This window comes from Erinaceus europaeus, chromosome 21 (genome assembly GCF_950295315.1).
Source record: "Erinaceus europaeus chromosome 21, mEriEur2.1, whole genome shotgun sequence".
Classification (NCBI taxonomy): Eukaryota; Metazoa; Chordata; class Mammalia; order Eulipotyphla; family Erinaceidae; genus Erinaceus; species Erinaceus europaeus.
The window spans coordinates 10,118,978-10,139,018 of record NC_080182.1 but is presented as its reverse complement, the minus strand read 5'-3'; the positions used below and the strand labels follow the sequence as shown (position 1 = coordinate 10,139,018).

The 20,041-nt window shown below is 42.1% G+C and overlaps 1 protein-coding gene across 4 annotated transcripts in view; it reads left to right on the top strand.

The window, feature by feature from the left end:
* ULK4 (unc-51 like kinase 4) overlaps positions 1-20,041 on the top strand; it is a 511,677-nt gene that overhangs the window by 375,369 nt on the left and 116,267 nt on the right. For 3 of the 4 annotated variants that reach the window (XM_060180360.1, XM_007517784.3, XM_060180362.1), the window contains one exon: positions 3,825-4,010. In XM_060180360.1, coding sequence (XP_060036343.1) covers positions 3,825-4,010 — 186 coding nt within the window. Of the gene's footprint in view, positions 1-3,824; positions 4,011-5,202; positions 6,105-20,041 lie in introns of those variants that run through there. The other variant, XM_060180361.1, reaches the window with a different exon arrangement.

Sequence of the window (20,041 nt, the reverse complement as noted above, 5' to 3'; positions counted from 1 at the left end):
CCAGTTTATCAATTTCTACAGAAGTGAAACAGCTTCAGTTTGAGTGCTTTGAGTAGGATCTAACTCACATGATCCGGGAACATGGAAGATTTTTTTTTCCGTTTCTGTAGACCTTATTTAATTTTCAGCAGTGACATCTAGTTTTCGGTGTATGAATTCCATATATCTTTGTTTAGCTCTCTGTTGTCTATACTTTGGGTGCTGCTGTAAGCGGAATTGTTTTCATAATTTTCAAAATCCCTCATTGCTAGTATATAGAGATACAATTGATTTTTATATATTAAGCTTGTGTTCCGCAACCTTGCTAAACTTGTTTATCCTAGTAGGTCTTTGGTGAATTCCTTTAGAATTTTTCAGTACACAAGATTTTATCGTCTGGAGAGTTTGTGCCTTTGCGTGTATATTTCTATGCCTTGGCTAACTGCGTCTGGCACAGTGGTAACCAGGGCGGGCTTCCCTATGCTGTTTATCACCTTATGGTGCAAGAACTCCATTCAATAAGTATGATAGCAGCTGCTGTTTTTTTTCTCCTGGATGTCCCTTATCATTTATAAAGGTTACCTCCTGTTCTACTTGACTGAGGCCCTAAGGTCGTAGGTTCAATCCCAGATCTCAGGCTACTGGATGCCAGGGCTTAGCTAGTGCTTGCTCTCATTACTTCTTTCTCTCAAATAAACAAGCAAATCTTTTTCTTTTTAAGGATAAAAGGGACACTTACCTTCTTTTTAAAAATTTCTTTATTGGAGAATTAAGTCAACAGTAAATACAATAGTTTGCACATGCATAATAGCGTGTCTCCGTTTTCCACATACCAATACAACCCCCACTAGGTCCTCCTCTGCCATCCTGTTCCAGGACCGGAGCCCTCCCCACCCCAGAGTCTTTGACTTTGGTGCAGCACACCAACTCCAGTCCAAGTCCTGCTTAGCGTTTCTCTTCTGATCTTGTTCTTCAACTTCCGCCTGTGAGTGAGATCATCCCATATGAAAATTTATCTTCTACTTCTAATTTGCTGTCAAATGATGTCTGCTTTTCCCAAATCCTTATCCTGTCACTATGTAGATAATCATGCAGTGTTTCCCTTTATTTTGTCACCAGTTCCAAGCCAATTTTTTTCAGAGAGACAGAGAGAGAAGGGAAAGACGCCATAACACCAAAGCTTCCTCCAGTGGCTAGGTGGTGTTATATACTTGGCATACAGTTTAGGTGGACTCTCTTGCTCATCCCCTCAAAATTTTTTTCTCTTTACATTCTACTAATATTACGTATAATTTTCCAGGTATTAAGCTAGCTTTGCATTTCTAAGACAACACCACTTGGGCATAAATTATATATAATATTTTTATTGTAGTTATTATTGTTATCATCGTTGTTGGACAGAGAAATGGAGAGAGGAGGGGAAGACAGAGGGGGAGAGAAAAACACCTGCAGACCTGCTTCACCTCTTGTGAAGTGACCCCCCTGCAGGTGGGGAGCCGGGGGGCTTGAACCGGGATCTTTATGTCGGTCCTTGTGCTTTTCACCACCTGTGCTTAACCTGCTGGGTTACTGCCCGACTCCCAAATTATATATAATTTTTAATATGTTGCTGAGTTTTGTTTGCTAACATCTTGTAGGGAATTTTTTGCGTATTCATCACGACTGTTAGCCAGTAGTTGCCTATAATATGTTTGGTTTCGACATCAGAATAGTATTGTTGATAAATAGGAGTGTGGAATCTTGTAAAAGTGTTGCCTTTCTTTAGTTTTCTATACAGTTTATATAGAATTTGCATTCCATGTTTCTTGGATAATTGGCCGAATTCACCAGTAAAACTTTCTGGGCCTGAGGTTTTCTTTATTATTATTTTTTAGTAGACTCTGCATATTATAGATAACATTTCTCATATCAGTCTCTTTTTAACATTTTTTCCTTTATTGGAGGATCAATGTCTTACACTCGACAGTAAATACAATAGTTTGTACATGCATAACATTTGCCAGTTTTCCTCACAATACCACCCCCACTAGGTCCCCTGCCATCCTATTCCAGGACCTGTACTCTCCCCCACCCCCACCCAGGGTCTTTGACTTTGCTGCAATCCACCAACTCCAGTCCAAGTTCTGCTTTGTGTTTTCTCTTCTGACCTTGTTTTTCAGCTTCTGCCTGTGAGTGACATCATCCCATCTTCATCCTTCTGTTTCTGACATACGAGAAAGCTGCAGGGAGAAAGCTTTACAAGTGGCAAAGCCTAGTGCTGCAGGTGTCTCTCTTTCTCCTTCTCTATCACTCTTTCCCTCTCGATTTCTGGCTGTCTCTATCCAAATAAATAAATAAATGCAATTAAAAAATTTAAAAAAATCTTTTTAGCCATAAATTTACATTTTCTAGTAAATAATGAGCTATCTAGGCCACTTATTTCTTCTTTTTTCTTCACTTATTTCTTCTTGATTGATTTTTAGTCAGTGTCTTCTTACCTTGCCTTACGAACTCTAGTGACCTTGCTCTTCTAAGCCTTTTTACGTCATCTCTTCAATTTAAGGAATTTGGTGCTCTCCATCTCAGTCACACACCTTGTCCTAATGCCTGGAAATGTCTCAAATATCTAATCTGGGACAATAGCAAGACCCAATTCTGAGTTTATGGTATCTTAGAAACAATTGCTTCATATATTGACCTACTCATTAGTACTGCAGAAAATTAGATGTATTTTTTTTTGGTCCATTACTCCAGAGAAGTTGGGAAGATTTTGATCACTTAACTGTCTTGAAGACAGATACACACACACACACACACACACACACACACACACACACACCCCTCTCAGATTTACAAAGATCCAGGAAATAAACTACTTTTGAAAATATCACTCACAACACACACTCTCCAACTGAACAGTGAAGTGAAGTTAACTAAACATGAAATGTTAAAGTGAATCTAGACAGCATGTGCCCATCTCACTAACTATCCCAAATCTCTGAAAATAGAGAAACGACTAAATATCTGTTACTATACGGGAAACAGAAATAGAAAAGTGTTAACGGAGGAGAAACTTTGTTAGAAATTAATGGAGAATAGAAAGCAGATGGAACTGATTCAAAATAGTGAAGAAAATCTATTACCAAGATAAAACACAGGAAAAGTCTAACCTGGGAAGGGAAAGATGCAGAAAACCTACCTATAAGCTCAGAGTGAGGTGAAAACCTGCTGGTTTTCCCAGGAAGTAGATATTTTCTGAAACACTATCAGTAAGCAAGAATGTCAGGTACGTGCCTCTGAAAAAAAATCAAACTGTCTGACACACACCTGCTTGTACATGTGCACATACCAGATATGTATGCAGTTCCTATGTTGTCTCCCACCACAGTGAGGGAAGCTTTGGTGCTGTTTATGCTCTCCCTCTGCCTGTCTGTCGCCATCTAAAAAAACCCAAACTAAAGATAAGGAAAGCCCCATGTCTTGTCCCTCTGATTATTATATAGGTAGTTCTTTACTGTGAGTTAAAGAAAAGACTTTGGGGGCAGGAAGATAGTGAGGTTCATGTGACAAGTTTTAGATTCCCTCACCAATAGCCAGAGCTGAGTAGCGCTTGGTAGGAAAAGGAAAGGAAGAGAGAAAGAGAGGGAGGGAAGAGGGAGAAGAAAAAAGAAGGAAGCCGGACTTCCTGTCTTTGCTGACCCTTATTTGAGTTGCTGTATGCATTTTGAAACTATCCACTTAAAAATATTTAACTAGCCAAACTTCATGCTCAGACTGACTGTACCATTGAACGTGATTTTACTAAGTCTGTAAAAACACCAACACCATCTCCAGCGGGTCTTACGTAGTTGTTTGTTCATTTTCAGCTTCCTAACGAGGATCCAGAGATTTTTGAAGTTTCATCCAAGTGTCTGTCTATCCTGGTTCAGCTGTATGGAGGGGAAAACCCAGACAGCTTGTCTCCAGAAAATGCAGAGTTCTTTGCTGACTTGTTGACGTCCAAGGAGGACCCGAAGGAACAGAAGCTTCTGTTGCGAATTCTCAGGAGAATGGTGAGTCCACACAGAGACTGGGGCTGGGCTGACTGGTTTCCATGCCAATCTACAGACAGGGAGTAGGCAGTTTCCCGTGATTTGATTTTAGAAGCAAACAAACAAAAATCCTCTTGGCTACCTTCCCCTACAGTCAGCCTTAATACGCATCATATTCTGCTGCCTATGTTAAATACACATTTTATGTGTGTGTGTGTGTGTGTGTGTGTGTGTATTGAAGAGGAAGTTAGAGACTTGATGACTCTTCATCCATTAATAGGAGTACCTTTCCCAAGGAAATGGATGTTCTTTTAAACATGATCATCAAAAACAGGAAACAACATCATCGATATGATTCTTTTAAACTGGCTAATCTTATTAAAATCCTGTCACTTCTCCTAGTAATGTCTTTTAAAGTCTTTTTTTTTTTTCTGATGTAAGCTCTAATTCAGTGTCATGTGACGTAGGCTTGTGTTTCTAAACTGGGATTGTGATTGTCCTGCAGCCTTTCTGTGCCTTTCATGCCATTTTCTTTGCAGATGATAGAGTAGCTATGTTGTAGAAATCCCCCTCAGTTTGAGTTTGTCTGGTGTTTTCTGATAAGTAGATTCAGGAAAAGTGTCTTTCTCATTCCTTCAGATCCCAAGGCTCATGATGTCTATTTACTATTTATTCACTATTAATTGATGTCTATTTACTATATATTTTATTTACTATTTACCATTAAAGTTGAGCACTTCATTATGTTAATGTGCAGGATGTATTGTACCAGAGCAAAAGACAACAGTCGCATGGGTGGTTCAGTGGTGGAATTCTTGCCTGCCAAAGCAAAAGACTTGGGAGAGAAGGATCCAAGAGGAGAGAAAAGGAGTCATGTCTCTGACCATCCTGTACCAACCTTCAGAGCTGCTGTGGGGACTAAATGAGATAAAATACCAAAACTGTCTTTAATACGGGGACTAGCACATAGTTATAAACATCTGCTCACTGCTTTACACAAATTGACCTCCACCAAGGTTATCACTGGGGCTCTGTGCCCACTAGGTGAATCCACTGCTCCCAGCATGTTTTTCCTTATTTATTTATTTATTTATTTATTTAAAATTTTTTCTCTTCTTTGATAGAACAGAGAGAAACTGAGAGGGGAGATAGAGAGATGTTAGTATTGATTCACTGCTTGTGGCACTCCCTCCCCCCGCCCCACCCCATGCAGGTGGGGATTGGGTGCTTGAACCCAAGACCCAGCTGACAGAGCTATACCAGCCCAATTGGACTTGTGTCTGACTCGTGCCTGTTCAAGTTACTGACCACGTTGATGATGAAATGTCTAGTAGTGATCTAGACACTGTAGATTGATGACGACGCTGTAAACCACTAACATTAGACAACTAAATGTATGTGAAATAGAGCACAGTCCATGCACACACACGAAATACAGGCACAGCAAATTTGTGAATTTGACAGGCTGTGAAAAAGTTCTGGGAATATTGATCTGAAATAGGATTCTGCTGAGACATACCACCTCGTCTTCGCAACCAGTAGGAGCAGATTCTTAGGGGGGAAACATATCAATGTCTTTTCATCAAGGTACTTCCTCAGTGTTATGTTACTGGATTTAACAATGTCTCCAAGGAAATGTGCACTCTTTCCATGCGATGTTTAGAAAACAAGATGCATGACTGCTATAGATTGAAATCACGATGACTTTTAACAACAGAAACAAGTTGGACATTCCCAAGAGTCAAGTGATGTTATTTCCTGCTGTTTGAGGGGGATGATACAATGCAACTCACTGTATCTCTTGATGTCTCTAATTCAACTGTCCATGAGTGCCTGTGTGTTTGCTGGCTTGTGATAAGTACATCAGGGGTCTTTTGTAAACTGTCTTAAGTTACCCCTGTGTAAACCACTGGGAGGGTTCAAGTTGTGGAAAGTACATAATATGGAATTCTGGGACCTAGTCAGATCAATTGGACATTACACTTGCCTATTCTAAAGCACCATTCTGCTTAAAAATAATGCTGAGTTCTGTAAGTTTTGGCGAGAAATAACAACAGATGACCCAAATAGTTGTATGATGTCAGCACCCACCCCAGGACTTTCTCCTTTCTGTCCAACTCTCTTTACTTTTAATTTTATTGATTGATTGAATAACGATTGACAAGGCCGTAGGATAAAGCTACAATTCACACAGTTCCCACCACCAGAGTTCCACATCCCATCCCTTCCATTGGAAGCTCCCCTATTCTTTATCCCTCTAGGAGTATGGACCCAGGGTCATTATAGACTCACCAAACTTAGCAATTAAAAAAGCAAATGATGTAGTATGGTATAGTTCAAAAGTGGGGAAGAGTTCTCTCCCCTTCTCTGTCTTCCCCTCTCTCCATTTCTGTCTGTCCTATCTAACAACAATAACAGCAGCAGCAACAACAATAGGGGGCCAGGTGGTGGTGCACCTGGTTGAGCTCACATGTTACAACAATAGTAACAGCAACAACAATGGAAAAAAGATGGCCACCAGGAGCAGTGGATTCCTAGTGCAGGTACCAAGCTCCAGCGATAACCCTGGAGACAAAAAACAATGTCTGCTGGGAGCAGTGGATTCACTGTGTAGGCACAGAACCCCTGTGATAACCTTGGTGGAAATAATTGTTTTAAAGCTTAGCAGATGTTTATAACTATGTGCTAGTCCCTGTATTAAAGATAGTTTGGTACTTAATCTCATTTAGTCTCCAGAGAAACTCTTTTTTTTTTTTCATTTGGACATTTATTCTTTTTTTTAAATTTTTTTTTATTTAAGAAAGGATTAATTAACAAAACCATAGGGTAGGAGGGGTACAACTCCACACAATTCCCACCACCCAGTCTCCATATCCCATCCCCTCCCATGATAGCTTTCCCATTCTCTATCCCTCTGGGAGCATGGACCCAGGGTCATTGAGGGTTGCAGAAGGTAGAAGGTCTGGCTTCTATAATTGCTTCCCCGCTGAACATGGGCGTTGACTGGTCGGTCCATACTCCCAGTCTGCCTCTCTCTTTCCCTAGTAGGGTGTGTCTCTGGGGAAGCTGAGCTCCAGGACACATTGGTGGGGTCTTCAATCCAGGGAAGCCTGGCTAGCATCCTGATGACATCTGGAATCTGGTGATTGAAAAGAGAGTTAACATACAAAGCCAAACAAATTGTTGAGCAATCATGGACCCAAAGCTTGAAATAGTGGAGAGGAAGTGCTAGGGAGGTACTCACTGCAAACTCTAGTGTACTTCTGCTTTCAGGTATATATTTTGCAGTAGTTTATGGATACGTGTGAACATAAGCTCTCTCTCACAGAAACTGGTGTATATCTAGGTTTTGGGACTTTGTTAGAAAGTGAAACACCTGAGATGAAACTAGAGTGTACTATAAAAGGAAAGGTCTCACCCGAGTAATGAAGCTGAAGGGTTGTCATTCCACACGTGAAGTCTCTGGACACAGTCTGAGGTGAAGCATGTTCAGGTGGCCATCGTTGCGTTGGGTAGGTTGTGATCGGCAGATCCAATATTATTTTATATGGATTGGGAGAGGCATATGGGAAAATGGGCCCTATCCAAGGGTTCCAGGACTGAGGGAATTAGAGGCTCTATAGTGGAGATGTGAGGTTCCTGCTGTCTTAGGATTCAAAAAGACAATCGATAGTTAATGTTATCATCGCATTATTTGGTAATTGGGTTAACTTTGAAAAGTCCTTTTGTTATGGTGTGCTGTACAGTACCCAGTATCTTGTATATAGCTGATTGTCAGAGAAATGCAAATTAAGACAACACTAAGATACCACCTCACTCCTGTAAGAATGGCATACATCAAAAAGGACAGCAGCAACAAATGCTGGAGAGGATGTGGGGACAGAGGAACCCTTTTACATTGCTGGTGGGAATGTAAATTGGTCCAGCCTCTGTGGAGAGCAGTCTGGCAAACTCTCAGAAGGCTAGACATGGACCTTCCATATGACCCAGTAATTCCTCTCCTGGGGTTATACCCCAAGGACTCCATAACACCCAACCAAAAAGAGGTGTGTACTCCTATGTTCATAGCAGCACAATTCATAATAGCTAAAACCTGGAAGCAACCCAGGTGCCCAACAGCAGATGAGTGGCTGAGAAAGCTGTGGTATATATACACAATGAAATACTATGCAGCTATCAAGAACAATGAACCCACCTTCTCTGACCCATCTTGGACAGAGCTAGAAGGAATTATGTTAAGTGAGCTAAGTCAGAAAGATAAAGATGAGTATGGGATGATCCCACTCATCAACAGAAGTTGAGTAAGAAGATCTGAAAGGGAAACTAAAAGCAGGACCTGACCAAATTGTAAGTAGGGCACCAAAGTAAGAGCCCTGTGGTGAGGGGTAGACATGCAGCTTCCTGGGCCGGTGGGGGGTGGGAGTGGGTGGGAGGGATGGGTCACAGTCTTTTGGTGGTGGGAATGGTGTTTATGTTCACTCCTAGCAAAATGTAGACATATAAATCACTAGTTAATTAATATGAGAGGGGGAAAATCAATTGTATGTCTCAAAGTTTTTCAAAACACAAACTGAATCTTTTTAATATATAGGCTGTGTATTTGATATGCGGACTCTCTCAAAAGCCTAGACCAAGTAGATTAGAAGCATCCAATAGCACAGCTATATACAAGATCCGGAGCAACTCTTAAGGTCAACTCCAGTGAGGAATTTATTGGACAGGTTACAAGAAAGGTCTGTGGAACTTCAGTAACATTCCAAGGTCAGCAAGTAGAAGGAGGCAGAGCTCTCTATCAGCCCTCATGGACTTGCCTCTAACTCTCAGCCTCTTTAAGTTACCGGCCACTTTGATGATGAAATGCCCGGTGCTAATGGAGACACTGCAGGCGTTCATCAAGCTGAAATGGACAGATTTAGATCTAGAAGTCAATTGATAGAGTCAACCCTTCATAGAATGAATAATTGATAGCTATTACTATGTGAAAGCACTACATTGGAGCTACTAAAAAAGTAAGGTATGACCTTCCTGACCCCTGACCTCACATCTCTAGCTGGAGAGCTGGGGAAGCAATCTCCACTTTCATTATAAAGCAAAGTGTACTCAGCGCCACAGAAGGGGAATCCCTTGGGTAAGTTGAGTTGCGGGATAGATGTTTGAGTTGACTGTAGAAAGGTGTGTTTGTAGTCCAGCATGAATCAGGAAAAAGCACATCGTGAGCAAACTTCTAGGAAGTCTACTGGTGTTGGAAGAAATAGGTCAGGGAAGTTCAGGCAGTCCAAGGACAGGTTTTAGTGGTATTTAGAGTTTGAACACAATTGTTAGAAAGATCTGGATGTGGAAACAAGAGCGCTGGCAGTATCTCAGTTGAAGTCCAATTATGTATTGTGAAACAGAGCTTTATTATGGTGCTTGGCATCCACAAATACTTAATGTGTCCACTGAACTGAATAAGATATCTCTATAAAATCTACACTTTGTTATTGGCAGCTGTTCATTTTTGCTCTTCAGTGTACTTTGTGACCTCACTTTAGCACCTTGTCGATGCACAAGTCAGACTCAGAGCAAGCTTAAAAGGCATCCAGTTAGTCCACTGTCTAACACAGCAGTCTCCTCTCCAGCATCCCTGCCAGATTTCCAGGAGTGAATGGCGTTGCTAGGCAAATGGATAGAAGGCAGGGACTTGAGGGTGATAAGGACTGTGAGCAGAGAGTTCCTGCAGCTTTCAGCAGCCGGGTTTCTCGGGCTTACCTCACTGAACTGGAGGAATGAGATCTGAAACAGACGCACGGACCCATCTAAGTTGATTATCTGGTGTCAGCAGTTAGCTACTGGAGACTCTTGAGAGCAGCTTTCTTTTTTTTTCTTTTCTTAAAATTGATTGAATAATGATTGACTAGTCCATAGCATAAGAGGGGTACAATTCCACACAGTTCCCACCACGAGTTCTGTATCCCATCCCCTCCACTGGAAGCTTCCCTATTCTCTCTCTCTTTTTTTTTAATCTTTTTTAAAATTTAATTTTATTTATTTTCTCTTTTGTTGCCCTTGTTGTTTTTATTGTTGTTGTAGTTATTATTGTTGTCGTTGTTGGTCGTTGTTAGATAGGACAAAGAAAAATGGAGAAAGGAGGGGAAGACAGAGAAGGAGAGAGAAAGACACCTGCAGACTTGCTTCGCCACCTGTGAAGCGACTCCCCTGCAGGTGGGGAGCTGGGGACTCAAACCAGGATCCTTACGCCGGTCCTTGCACTTTACAACGTGTGCTTAACCCACTGCACTACCGCCCGACTCCCAGCTTCCCTATTCTTTATCCCTCAAGGAGTATGGACCCAGGGTCCTTATGGGGTGCAGAAGGTGGGAGGTCTGGCTTCTGTAATTGCTTCCCCACTGAACATGGGTGTTGACAGGTCGATACACACTCTCAGCCTGCTTCTCTCTTTCCCTAGTGGAGAAGGGCTCTGGGGAGGTGGGGCTCCAGGACACATTGGTGAGGTCGTCTGCCCAGGAAAATCAGGTTGGTGTCATGGTAGCATCTGCAACTTGGTGGCTGAAAAGCAGAAAAAATTGTTTATATTAATCAGGAGCCTAGAGGTAAGAATATAGCAGATGAAATTTGGGGTCTCCATTTGGAAAAAGCTAAGTAGGTACATTCTAGTGGCCCATGACTTTACCAATTTTTGCCTGAGCCTGACAGCTAACATGCAGGTGGGCTAAAGGTATTGTCAGAGGAGATGATGTCAGAGTTGGAAATAGGCCTAGAAAGCTGAGTCAGGTCAGAGAATAGCTCCCAAATATGGGAAAAGTATATAAATAAATAATTGTAAACCCCATTGATCTGACGACATAGGGTCCATGTTTATCATATTCAGCACAGGAGCCTGTATAACTTCTGCATCCCTGTAGGTCTGAGCTCGCATTCTGTGGTCGTAGCTAGTAACATTCTAGGCTGCACTCATTTCAGGACCCGTCTTCCTCCAGTGGCAGAGTACACTGACCCAGCCTCCCTTAGAGAGTGGGGCCGTCCCTACCATCGCTGTTCCACATTGAGGGCGAGCTCCTGGAGAGGCCCACAAGAGGGCTTATGATGTTGCTCCTGATGGAGATGACCAGCGATGGTGGACAGAGGGATCTGTTAGAGGTTTAGGTCCATCATATTTCTGATTGGAAGAGATTGAGGAAGACAAAGTTCTTGAGAAAATCTCAAAGACCACTCATTAAGTGTCCCTTGGGGACTCTTAAAAAAATAAGAAGCCCCTATCCAGTGAGACCATCTTGTTTTAAGCCATGCTGGAATACTGCCCCCTCCCTTCCTGCTTCTTCCAAAGATAAGTGAGCCTAAAAAGTTTCAGAAAGGATGACCCATAATACACTTGACCCCATAGCTGGCAAGACCATACATATAAATGACTGGTCAGTTGCTGGGCAACTGTGGTAGAAAGCCAACTTGGAGAATAATGAATCAAATCTTTCCTTCTGAGTCACACAAGAAGGCCCTCGTTTCTAGAAGCAGCTGTTAAATGCCCAGTCTTTTTGACAGTTACTTTCTGAAACCACAGTTTTCACCAACAGATGGAAGGAATAGGAGGTTTAATTAGTGCGCTGGAGTTGGGACATGTTCTGCCCCCAGGGTGTGCTCTTCTGTATTTGGAACATTCAGAGAATGTTGGGGGGGGGGAACCTGAGAATTTAATTATCTACTGTAATTCACTAGGGAGTTGGGAAGCTTGTAATCATGCATGTGCTCTAGCTTTTAAGATGGGATGGAAATCCTTCAAGTCGCTCCCAAGTTCACCTGTCTCTCTGACTTGGCATCAGTGAGAGTTTTCTCAGGGCCATGCTGGCGCACTGGCCACTTGTCTCTTAATTAAGACTCGCCTACTGCGGCTCTCAAAATAGTGACTACCCATAAGCCTTCACAAACTTACTCTGTAAGACTGGTCAAACATATACTATCGACTCCTTTCTGATAGCAGAGGAGGCACCCGTGGGAAGGGTGATTTGTGACATGCGGGTGTTACTGACTCCTGTTGCTCTCCTGCCCACCGAGCAGAGGTGGCAGGGGATGGCCACAGCTCACTCCCTGAAGATGACTGGTACTGGAGATTACAGATGGATGCAGGACAGGGAAGGTAATAGTGGTTCTGCGAGACACTCACTCACCTGAGGCTCCAAGGTCCCAGGCTCAGTTCCTGGCACCACCATAAGCAGAGCTAAGCAGTGTTCTAGTAAAAATTGAATATATATATTCATTCATTCATTCCTTGGATATCCTGTAACCTGTGGTTTCAGGAAATCTTACTGTGTTCACCACCATTTTTATTTCCATTTCTTACATTCTCTCTGTTCCCTCCACTGACTCATTCTTTTCATCCTGTCAGTGAAACAGAGATGTTCCATTGCTGAGAAGCGGTGTAAACAGCCTTTCTTCATGTACCGAGTTCATAAAGCCTTAAAGAGATCAAAGAAAGAAGTTGAAAATTCTGCAGTCATTATTTTCTATTTTTAGACCAGTGTGAATTGTAGACTTAGAATCATAAAGGGACCTAATTTCTGTTTGAAAGAAAGAAAGAAAGAAAGAAAGAAAGAAAGAAAGAAAGAAAGAAAGAAAAAGAAAAGACATTCTTGGAAGTGTAAGAGAAAGGCAAACCGATGGCGTCTCTCCCTCCTAGCTTACCATCATCATCATCATTTTTTGTGGAAAGACCTTTTCTTTATTCATGTTATTTCTAAAAATATATATTTACTTTCTTAAAGAGAAAAACAGCAGGGTGATTGATGTGAGACCAGTGAAACTTAAGAGAAATAAAAGTATGTACCAAAATAATTTAAAAAAATAAATGTCAGTTTGTGGACTCAGCTTTATTTTCCTGAAACTCTTAGTAGGATGCTTTCATGGGCTTGTAGTTCCAATGAATACACATTTCCTGCCAGTGACTGTTGGGGGAAATCTCTGATTCATGGAGAACACTTTGATTTAGTTGCACCTTTACAACCAAGAGAAAACCCCTTACTAGCGTTGAAGTATTCCTGAGATTTTGAGCAAAATAGAATCAGGAACAAACGAAGTGGTCAGTGGGACAGGATCATAATAACCCTTTATTCTCAAGCCTGAGACTTCTGTTTGGCTCACCATGAATCCGCAGTCTAACTCGATAATCGCAGGAAGTGTTTATCTCGTTGTCATAGGCTTGCAAGGATGAACAAGCAACAGGGAACACTTCCTGAAAGTCCACTTTGAATGTCTCCTTCAGATCCACATTTTCTGGTGTGTCTTTGCCCTTCTCCCCTTCCCATCTGGAAACTCCTCATGACTAGGCTGGAGACCTTCACTTCCTATCTCTAGTCTGTTGCCTGTAGCTTCTGGGTCACATAGTTTTTCTTCTGTATAGACTTTTTTTCTCAAGAGATTCAGTCCTGCCTCCTTCCAGAAATTCTTCTGGCAGACAAAATCCTTACCTTTTCTAACAGGCCTTCTCTCTCTCTCTCTCTCTTGTTGCCTCCAAGATCATTATCACTGGAGCTCGGTGCCTACTACAAATCCACTGCTCCTGGAGGCCATTTCCTCCCATTGTTGTTACTGTTGCTGTTGCTGTTGCTGTTATTATTGTTGTTGGACAGGACAGAGAGAAATTGAGAGGGGAGGGGAAGACAGAGGAAGAAGAAGACAGACACCTGCAGACCTGCTCACTGCTTGTGAAGCAACCTCCCCCCTGCAGGTGGGGAGCAGGGGGCTTGAACCAGGATCCTTGCACTCGTCTGTGTTTTGCACTATGTGCACTTAACCCAGTGTACTACTGCACAGCTCCCAGGCTTTCCCTTTTTTTAAAAAAAAAAGTTTCTACCTCCTTTGATGATAACTTTAATACACTGTGTAATTATAACAAGTTTCATAGCAACAACGACAACAAAAAGTTGAATGAACACTTGTTTAACCAGGACTCATTATAATTTACTATATATTTTTTAAATATTTATTTATTCCCTTTTGTTGCCCTTGTTGTTTTATTGTTGTAGTCATTATTATTATTGATGTCATCATCATTGTTGGATAGGACAGAGAGAAATGGAGAGGGGAGGGGAAGACAGAGAGGGGGAGAGAAAGATAGACACCTGCAGACCTGTTTCACCACTTGTGAAGTGACTCCCCTACAGGTGGGGAGCCAGGGGCTCGAACTGGGATCCTTACACTGATCTTTCCGCTTTGTGCTACGTGCGCTTAACCCGCTGTGCTACCGCCCAACTCCCTATTTACTATATTTTTAAATGGAATACTATTCCTCTATTAAGAATGATAAGGGGAGTCGGGCGGTAGCGCAGCGGGTTAAGCGCACCACTAGAGTTCCGAAGCCCACCCCCCCTCCATTGAAAGGTTCCCTATTCTTTATCCCTCTTGAAGTATGGTCTAACATTATTTATGGGGAGCAGAAGATGGGAGGTCTGGCTTCTGTATTTGCTTCTCCACTGGACATGGATGTTGGCAGGTGGATCCATACTCCCAGCCTGTTTCTGTCTTTCCCTAGTTGGGGAAGGCTCTGGAAAGGACACTTTGGTGAGGTCGTCTGCCCAAGGGAAGTCAGGTTGGCATCATGGTAGCCTCTGCAACTTGGTGGCTGAAAGGTGGTAAAAAATAAAGCAGGACAAACTGTTTAATAAGCATGAGCCTAAAGATAAGAATAGAGCAGATGAAACTAAGGTTCTTCATGTAGGGAGAAGCTAACAGGTCTATTTTAGCTATATTCCAGGGGGCCTATGGCTACTTCTTTTTGCCTGAGCCTGATAGTTAACATGAAGGTGGGCTAAAAGTATTGCTTGGAAAGATGGTGTCAGAGTTGAGACTAGGTCTAAACAGCTGAACCAGGGAAGAGATTCGCTCCCAAAACACAGGGAAAGTATATAAATACCATCAGCTGTTAACTCCATTGATCTGACCCAGGCCCATGTCTATTCACATTCAGCACAGAAGCCTGTATTGCCTCTGAGTCCCTGTTTCAGTCTGAGCTCTCAGTCCATGGTCACAGCTGAGAACATTCTAGGCTGCACTCATTTCAGGACCCGTCTTCCTGGAGGGGCAGAGTAGACTGACCCAGCCTCCCTTCAGAGAGTGGGGAGTTTCTAGCACTGCTACTTTATAGTGAGGACAGCGTCCTGCAGAGGCCTATAAGAGGGCTTATGAGGATTATTAATGCAAAGGTGTTCATGAGAGTTATTTCCTGTGGCGTCTTGCTTTCCTGTTCCAGTGGAACCAGCATGCTGCTGTCCCAACCCTCCTTGAAGCAGCCAGTCATTGGGGCTCATGTGTCAAACTATGTCTCCCTTCCCAAATCCATAGAGCATACTTATTCCAAGAAAGTCTCAAAAGTTCTACACAGTAAAATTTTTTAAGCTATTTAAACTATTAAACTATTTTTTAAGCTATTTAAGCTATTCTTCCTATCAGACACCCTTAAAAACATTATAATTTTTATTAATGGGGTTTCCAAAGTATTTGGTTTTAAACACTCAAAAGTTTTGATGCTACTTTTATTTATTTTGCTTATCTCTTCCCTATTATGTCAAAAAAAAAAATGAAGCCTGTTTATAAACCCCCACATGGACCTTTTGTGTAATGGTTATGAGCAGGTTTTAGTGAAATTTGAGAGTGTCTGCAGAGAGCACGGATACTGGGGCCTTTAAGAACCTGGAAGTCCTTACATTTCCAGGCTCTGTAATAACACGTTTCACTTTTCTTTGCCAGTCCCTGATAAAAATGGAATGGAAAGAATCCCTTTCTAAAGGTTGCAGTCTATGAGTGGGCAACAGAATAGATTTTTTTTTTTTTCCTTTTCATGGTCTGGATAGGTTTTAATTAAATACACAAGTATAGTTTTCTGAATCTTGCATGTGACAATAGGAAATGTATTCTAAAATGATATTCTTAAAAGGAGGGACTAGACTTCTGAAATAATGATTATAAGTACTATAGAAATTGTTGATATACATAAATGTACCCACAACCTGTTGAAAATATGACTTGGGTTTATTAGTTGACCACCAGTTTATGAAAGAATGTCAGCTTATGGGGATCGGACAGTAGTGCAGCAGGTTAAGCACACATGGCGCAAAGCGCAAGGACCGGCGTAAGGATCCTGGTTCGAGCCCCTGGCTCCCCACTTGCAGAGGGGGGTCGCTTCGCAGGCAAATTCTATAATTAAATTCTATAATTTAATAATATAATTATAAACTTCTATAATTTAAAAAAGTACTGATTTAGAAAAATCACATTATGGGGGCTGGGCAATAGCACAGCGGGGTTAAGTGCACATGGCGCAAACCACAAGGACCAGCACAAGGATCCCAGTTTGAGCCCCCGGCTCCCCACCTGTGGGGGGGGGGGTCGTCGCTTCACAAGCAGTGAAGCAGGTCTGCAGGTGTCTGTCTTTCTCTCCCCCTGTCTGTCTTCCCCTCCTCTCCATTTCTCTCTGTCCTATCCTACAATAACAGCAATGACAACAACAATAATAACTATGACAACGGAAAGGGCAACAAAATGGGAAAAATGACCTCTAGGAGCAGTGGATTTGCAGTGCAGGCACTGAGCCCCAGCAATAACCCTGGAGAGAAAAAAAAAAAGAATGTCAGCTTATTTCTATTTAGGATTTTCTGCCCAGATAATTGCAGATGTTAGCCAAGTTTTACAAGTACCGTAACACCATATCGTAAGAGTAGTAAGTTAAAAAGTTTGAATATAATGTGATTTTTCTTTTTCTGTCTTTCTTTTCCTTTTTCTTTTCTTTCTTTCTTTTTTTTTTTTTGGAGGTATTAGGGGTTGAAGATGTTCCATTGATCTCAAGATTGCACAATTCTGAATATGCTAAAACAGACACACACAAAAAAACACACCCTGAAATATATGCTTTAACATAGTAAACTCTGAAGTGTGAAACTTATTGTAAAAATGTGTTATTTTTTATGTTGGATTTAAGAATCAGAGCAAGAGAAAAAATAGGGTGAAGTAGGAGTGAGCCCTTGGCTTGTATCAGCTGATTAGAGAGCCCTATGGAGAAAGGCTTTGGGGCCCTGTGCCTTGTTACGAGGAGATGGCTCTTCAGCAGTAGGTAAATGGTACTTCCACATATTTTAGAGAGGCATCTCCAAACAGCTTTAAAAATATATGTATCTGGTTAATCTTTCCCAGTTAACAAATAAATATGTATGTACATATCTACACACAAGTACATATATACATATAATACCAAGTCCAAACTTGTTACTAAACAGCTCGATCCAGAACATTTTTAATAGCTGAGTAGTATTCCATTGTGTGTATATACCACAACTTGCTCAGCCACTCATCTGTTGTTGGAAACCGGGGTTACTTCCAGGTTTTGGCTGTTACAAATTGTGCTGCCAAGAACATATGTGTCCACAGATCTTTTTGGATGGGAGTGTTGGGTTCCTTAGGATATATCCCCAGGAGAGGAATTGCAGGATCATAGGGTAGGTCCATTTCTAGCCTTCTGAGAGTTCTCCAGACTGCTCTCCACAGGCTTGGGATCAATTGACATTCCCAGCATTTGTTGCTGCTGCCTGTTCTGATGTGTGACATTCTCCCAGGAGTGAAGTGGCATCTCATTGCTGTCTCTTGTTGTGTTCTCCTGTACACTGAGGAGGGAACTTTCACAAGTAGCTTGCTCTGTATGGACAGCATGATGGTCAAGGAGTTGAGGGTGTAGGCGGCCTTTTGATCAGGTCTCCCTTTCTCTGCTCAGCAATGAACTGGATAAATAACCCATTGTAGTCGAGTCTCAGTTTTCTAAAATAAAAATATATATATAGTAATATTCCTACCGTAAGATTGTTGTGAGGATTAAATGAGATCATGTAAGCAAAATACTTAGCACAGTTATTCAAAAGTTGTAACTATTGGACCAGGATATGGCTCACCCAGTAGGAGGTGTCCCTTGCCATATTTGAAACTCTGGGTTCGAGTCCGTGCACCTCCTGGGAGCATCATGCTCGGGCAGTGGGGGAAAGCACATAGATGGTGGAGCAGTGCTGTGGTACCTCTCCCTCCCTCCTTATTGGTCAGTCTATCTGTCTATCTGTCTATCTATCTATCTATCTATCTATCTATGGAAAAAGGCAGTTGCCAGAGTGGTGGGATCATGCATGTGTAATGTCCCAGCTCTACAACAAATAATAATAATAAATTATCACTTGTCGATACCATTAATATTCTCCTCAGCATTTTTATTCCTATTTAATTTCCTGCTTTCACTTAAAATTTCAGCTTCTTACTTACCAAATACCTATTAACTGCTGCTCACCAAACTGTAAAAACATGAAGACAAGGGGCCAGGTGGTGGCGCCCCTAGCTGAGCGCACATGGTACAGTGCGCAAGGACCTGGGTTCAAAGCCCTGGTCCCCACCTGCAGGAAGGAAGCTTGCGTTATAAGTGGTGAAGAAGTGTTGCAGGCGTCTCTCTGTCTCTCTCCATCTCTTTCTTCTCCTACCTTTCAATTTCTGGCTGTCTCTATCCAATAAATAGAGTAAGAAGCAGGGGGGGGGGGGCCTGTGAGGTAGCTCAGCTGGGGTTAAGCGCACTTCATACAAAGTGCAAGGACTCCCGGTTCAGCCACTGAGCCCCCCCAAAAACAAACAAACAAAAGCACCTGAAGTCTATCTAATAACTGTTGAAGGATATTTTGAATTTATCCCCCTGATTTTTCTCCAGAATCCAGAGTTCAAGATCATGAAAACTGTGGCTTACTGGCATGCTTTGCTTGCTCCCTTTTTCTCTGAAGCAAGGAAAGTGCCCTCCTTGTAATGAGAAGTGCTCCCTGCTGGCATGTTCCGGTGGAATGTCTATAAGTTTTTTTCCCCAGATAAGGTATCAGAATCATCCAGCCAACAGAACTTTCTGGACTCAACACCTACAGTGCTGTGAAATATCACTGTCATGCCTGAGACATCTGACAATGTGATGCAGCCAGTCAGCAGACCTCACCCTCAGCACACAGCAGCTGCTCTCAGGCCGGTAGTGACGTCGCTCCCAGGTAGCTCATTTGAAGCAGAGACTCACACACCTTGTGCCTTTTGAGACCAGAGTTGAGGCTGGTCTGGCCATAAACAGCAGTCCTTAGGGTTTTTGAAGCAGAGCACAGTTCCTTGGCTAAGCCATGTACGCATCTTTCTGAGACGGTTTTGGAGACCTCTCTGGGAACTCTAAGCAGGTAGTTACTGACACCGTAATAAAGGTTTGGGTCTAGAGATTTCTCTTTTCAGAATTTAGTTTTTGTCGAGTTCATTCTGTTTACTTTCAGTCATGCTTTCTGGGGAGAGGACTGGAATTCTGATAGTCTTGCTATACAACATCTAATTTTGGAACATCTTTATTTGTTCATTTGATTTTCTTTGCATTTAAAATTGTATTGTCATTCAAAATTGGCGTAAGAGTTATCTCCAAGGGCTGGGTGGTGGCACACCTGGTTAAACACACAAATATACAAGGGCCTGGTTTTCAAGCCTCTGGTCATCAGTGGGGAAGCTTCACAAGTGGTGAAGCAGGGCTTGCAGGTATGTATGTATGTATGTATGTATGTATGTATGTATGTATGTATGTATCTGTCTATCTATCTATCTGTCTGTCTCCCCCTCCAATTTCTGGCTGCCTTTAGCCAATAAATAAATAAATAAAGGTAATAAATTTTTTTTAAAAAGTTGTCTCTAAAAGTCTAGATCATCCTGTTAAAGATTTATAAGAGTAAAAACTTTGCATAGCATTAAAATAGAACAGAATATTTATTAAGTGAGCCTGTGAAACAGGCAAGCAGACAGCAGAAGTTCTCATCTCTTAAAACAAGAATATCCACCTCTGAATGCATTAAAAATGCAGTGATGTGGACAAAAGACTCAGCTTGGGGGTCTTGGAGAGGGCAGATGGTCCAGTGTCCAGACTGACCAGTTCAAGTGCAAAGACCTGAATATGGGGGTGGGAAGTGCTGAGTCAGCCCTTTAGACAGTCACCAGTGACTGAGTTAAGGGGACAGACTTTCCCTCTGCCCCTTACCCAC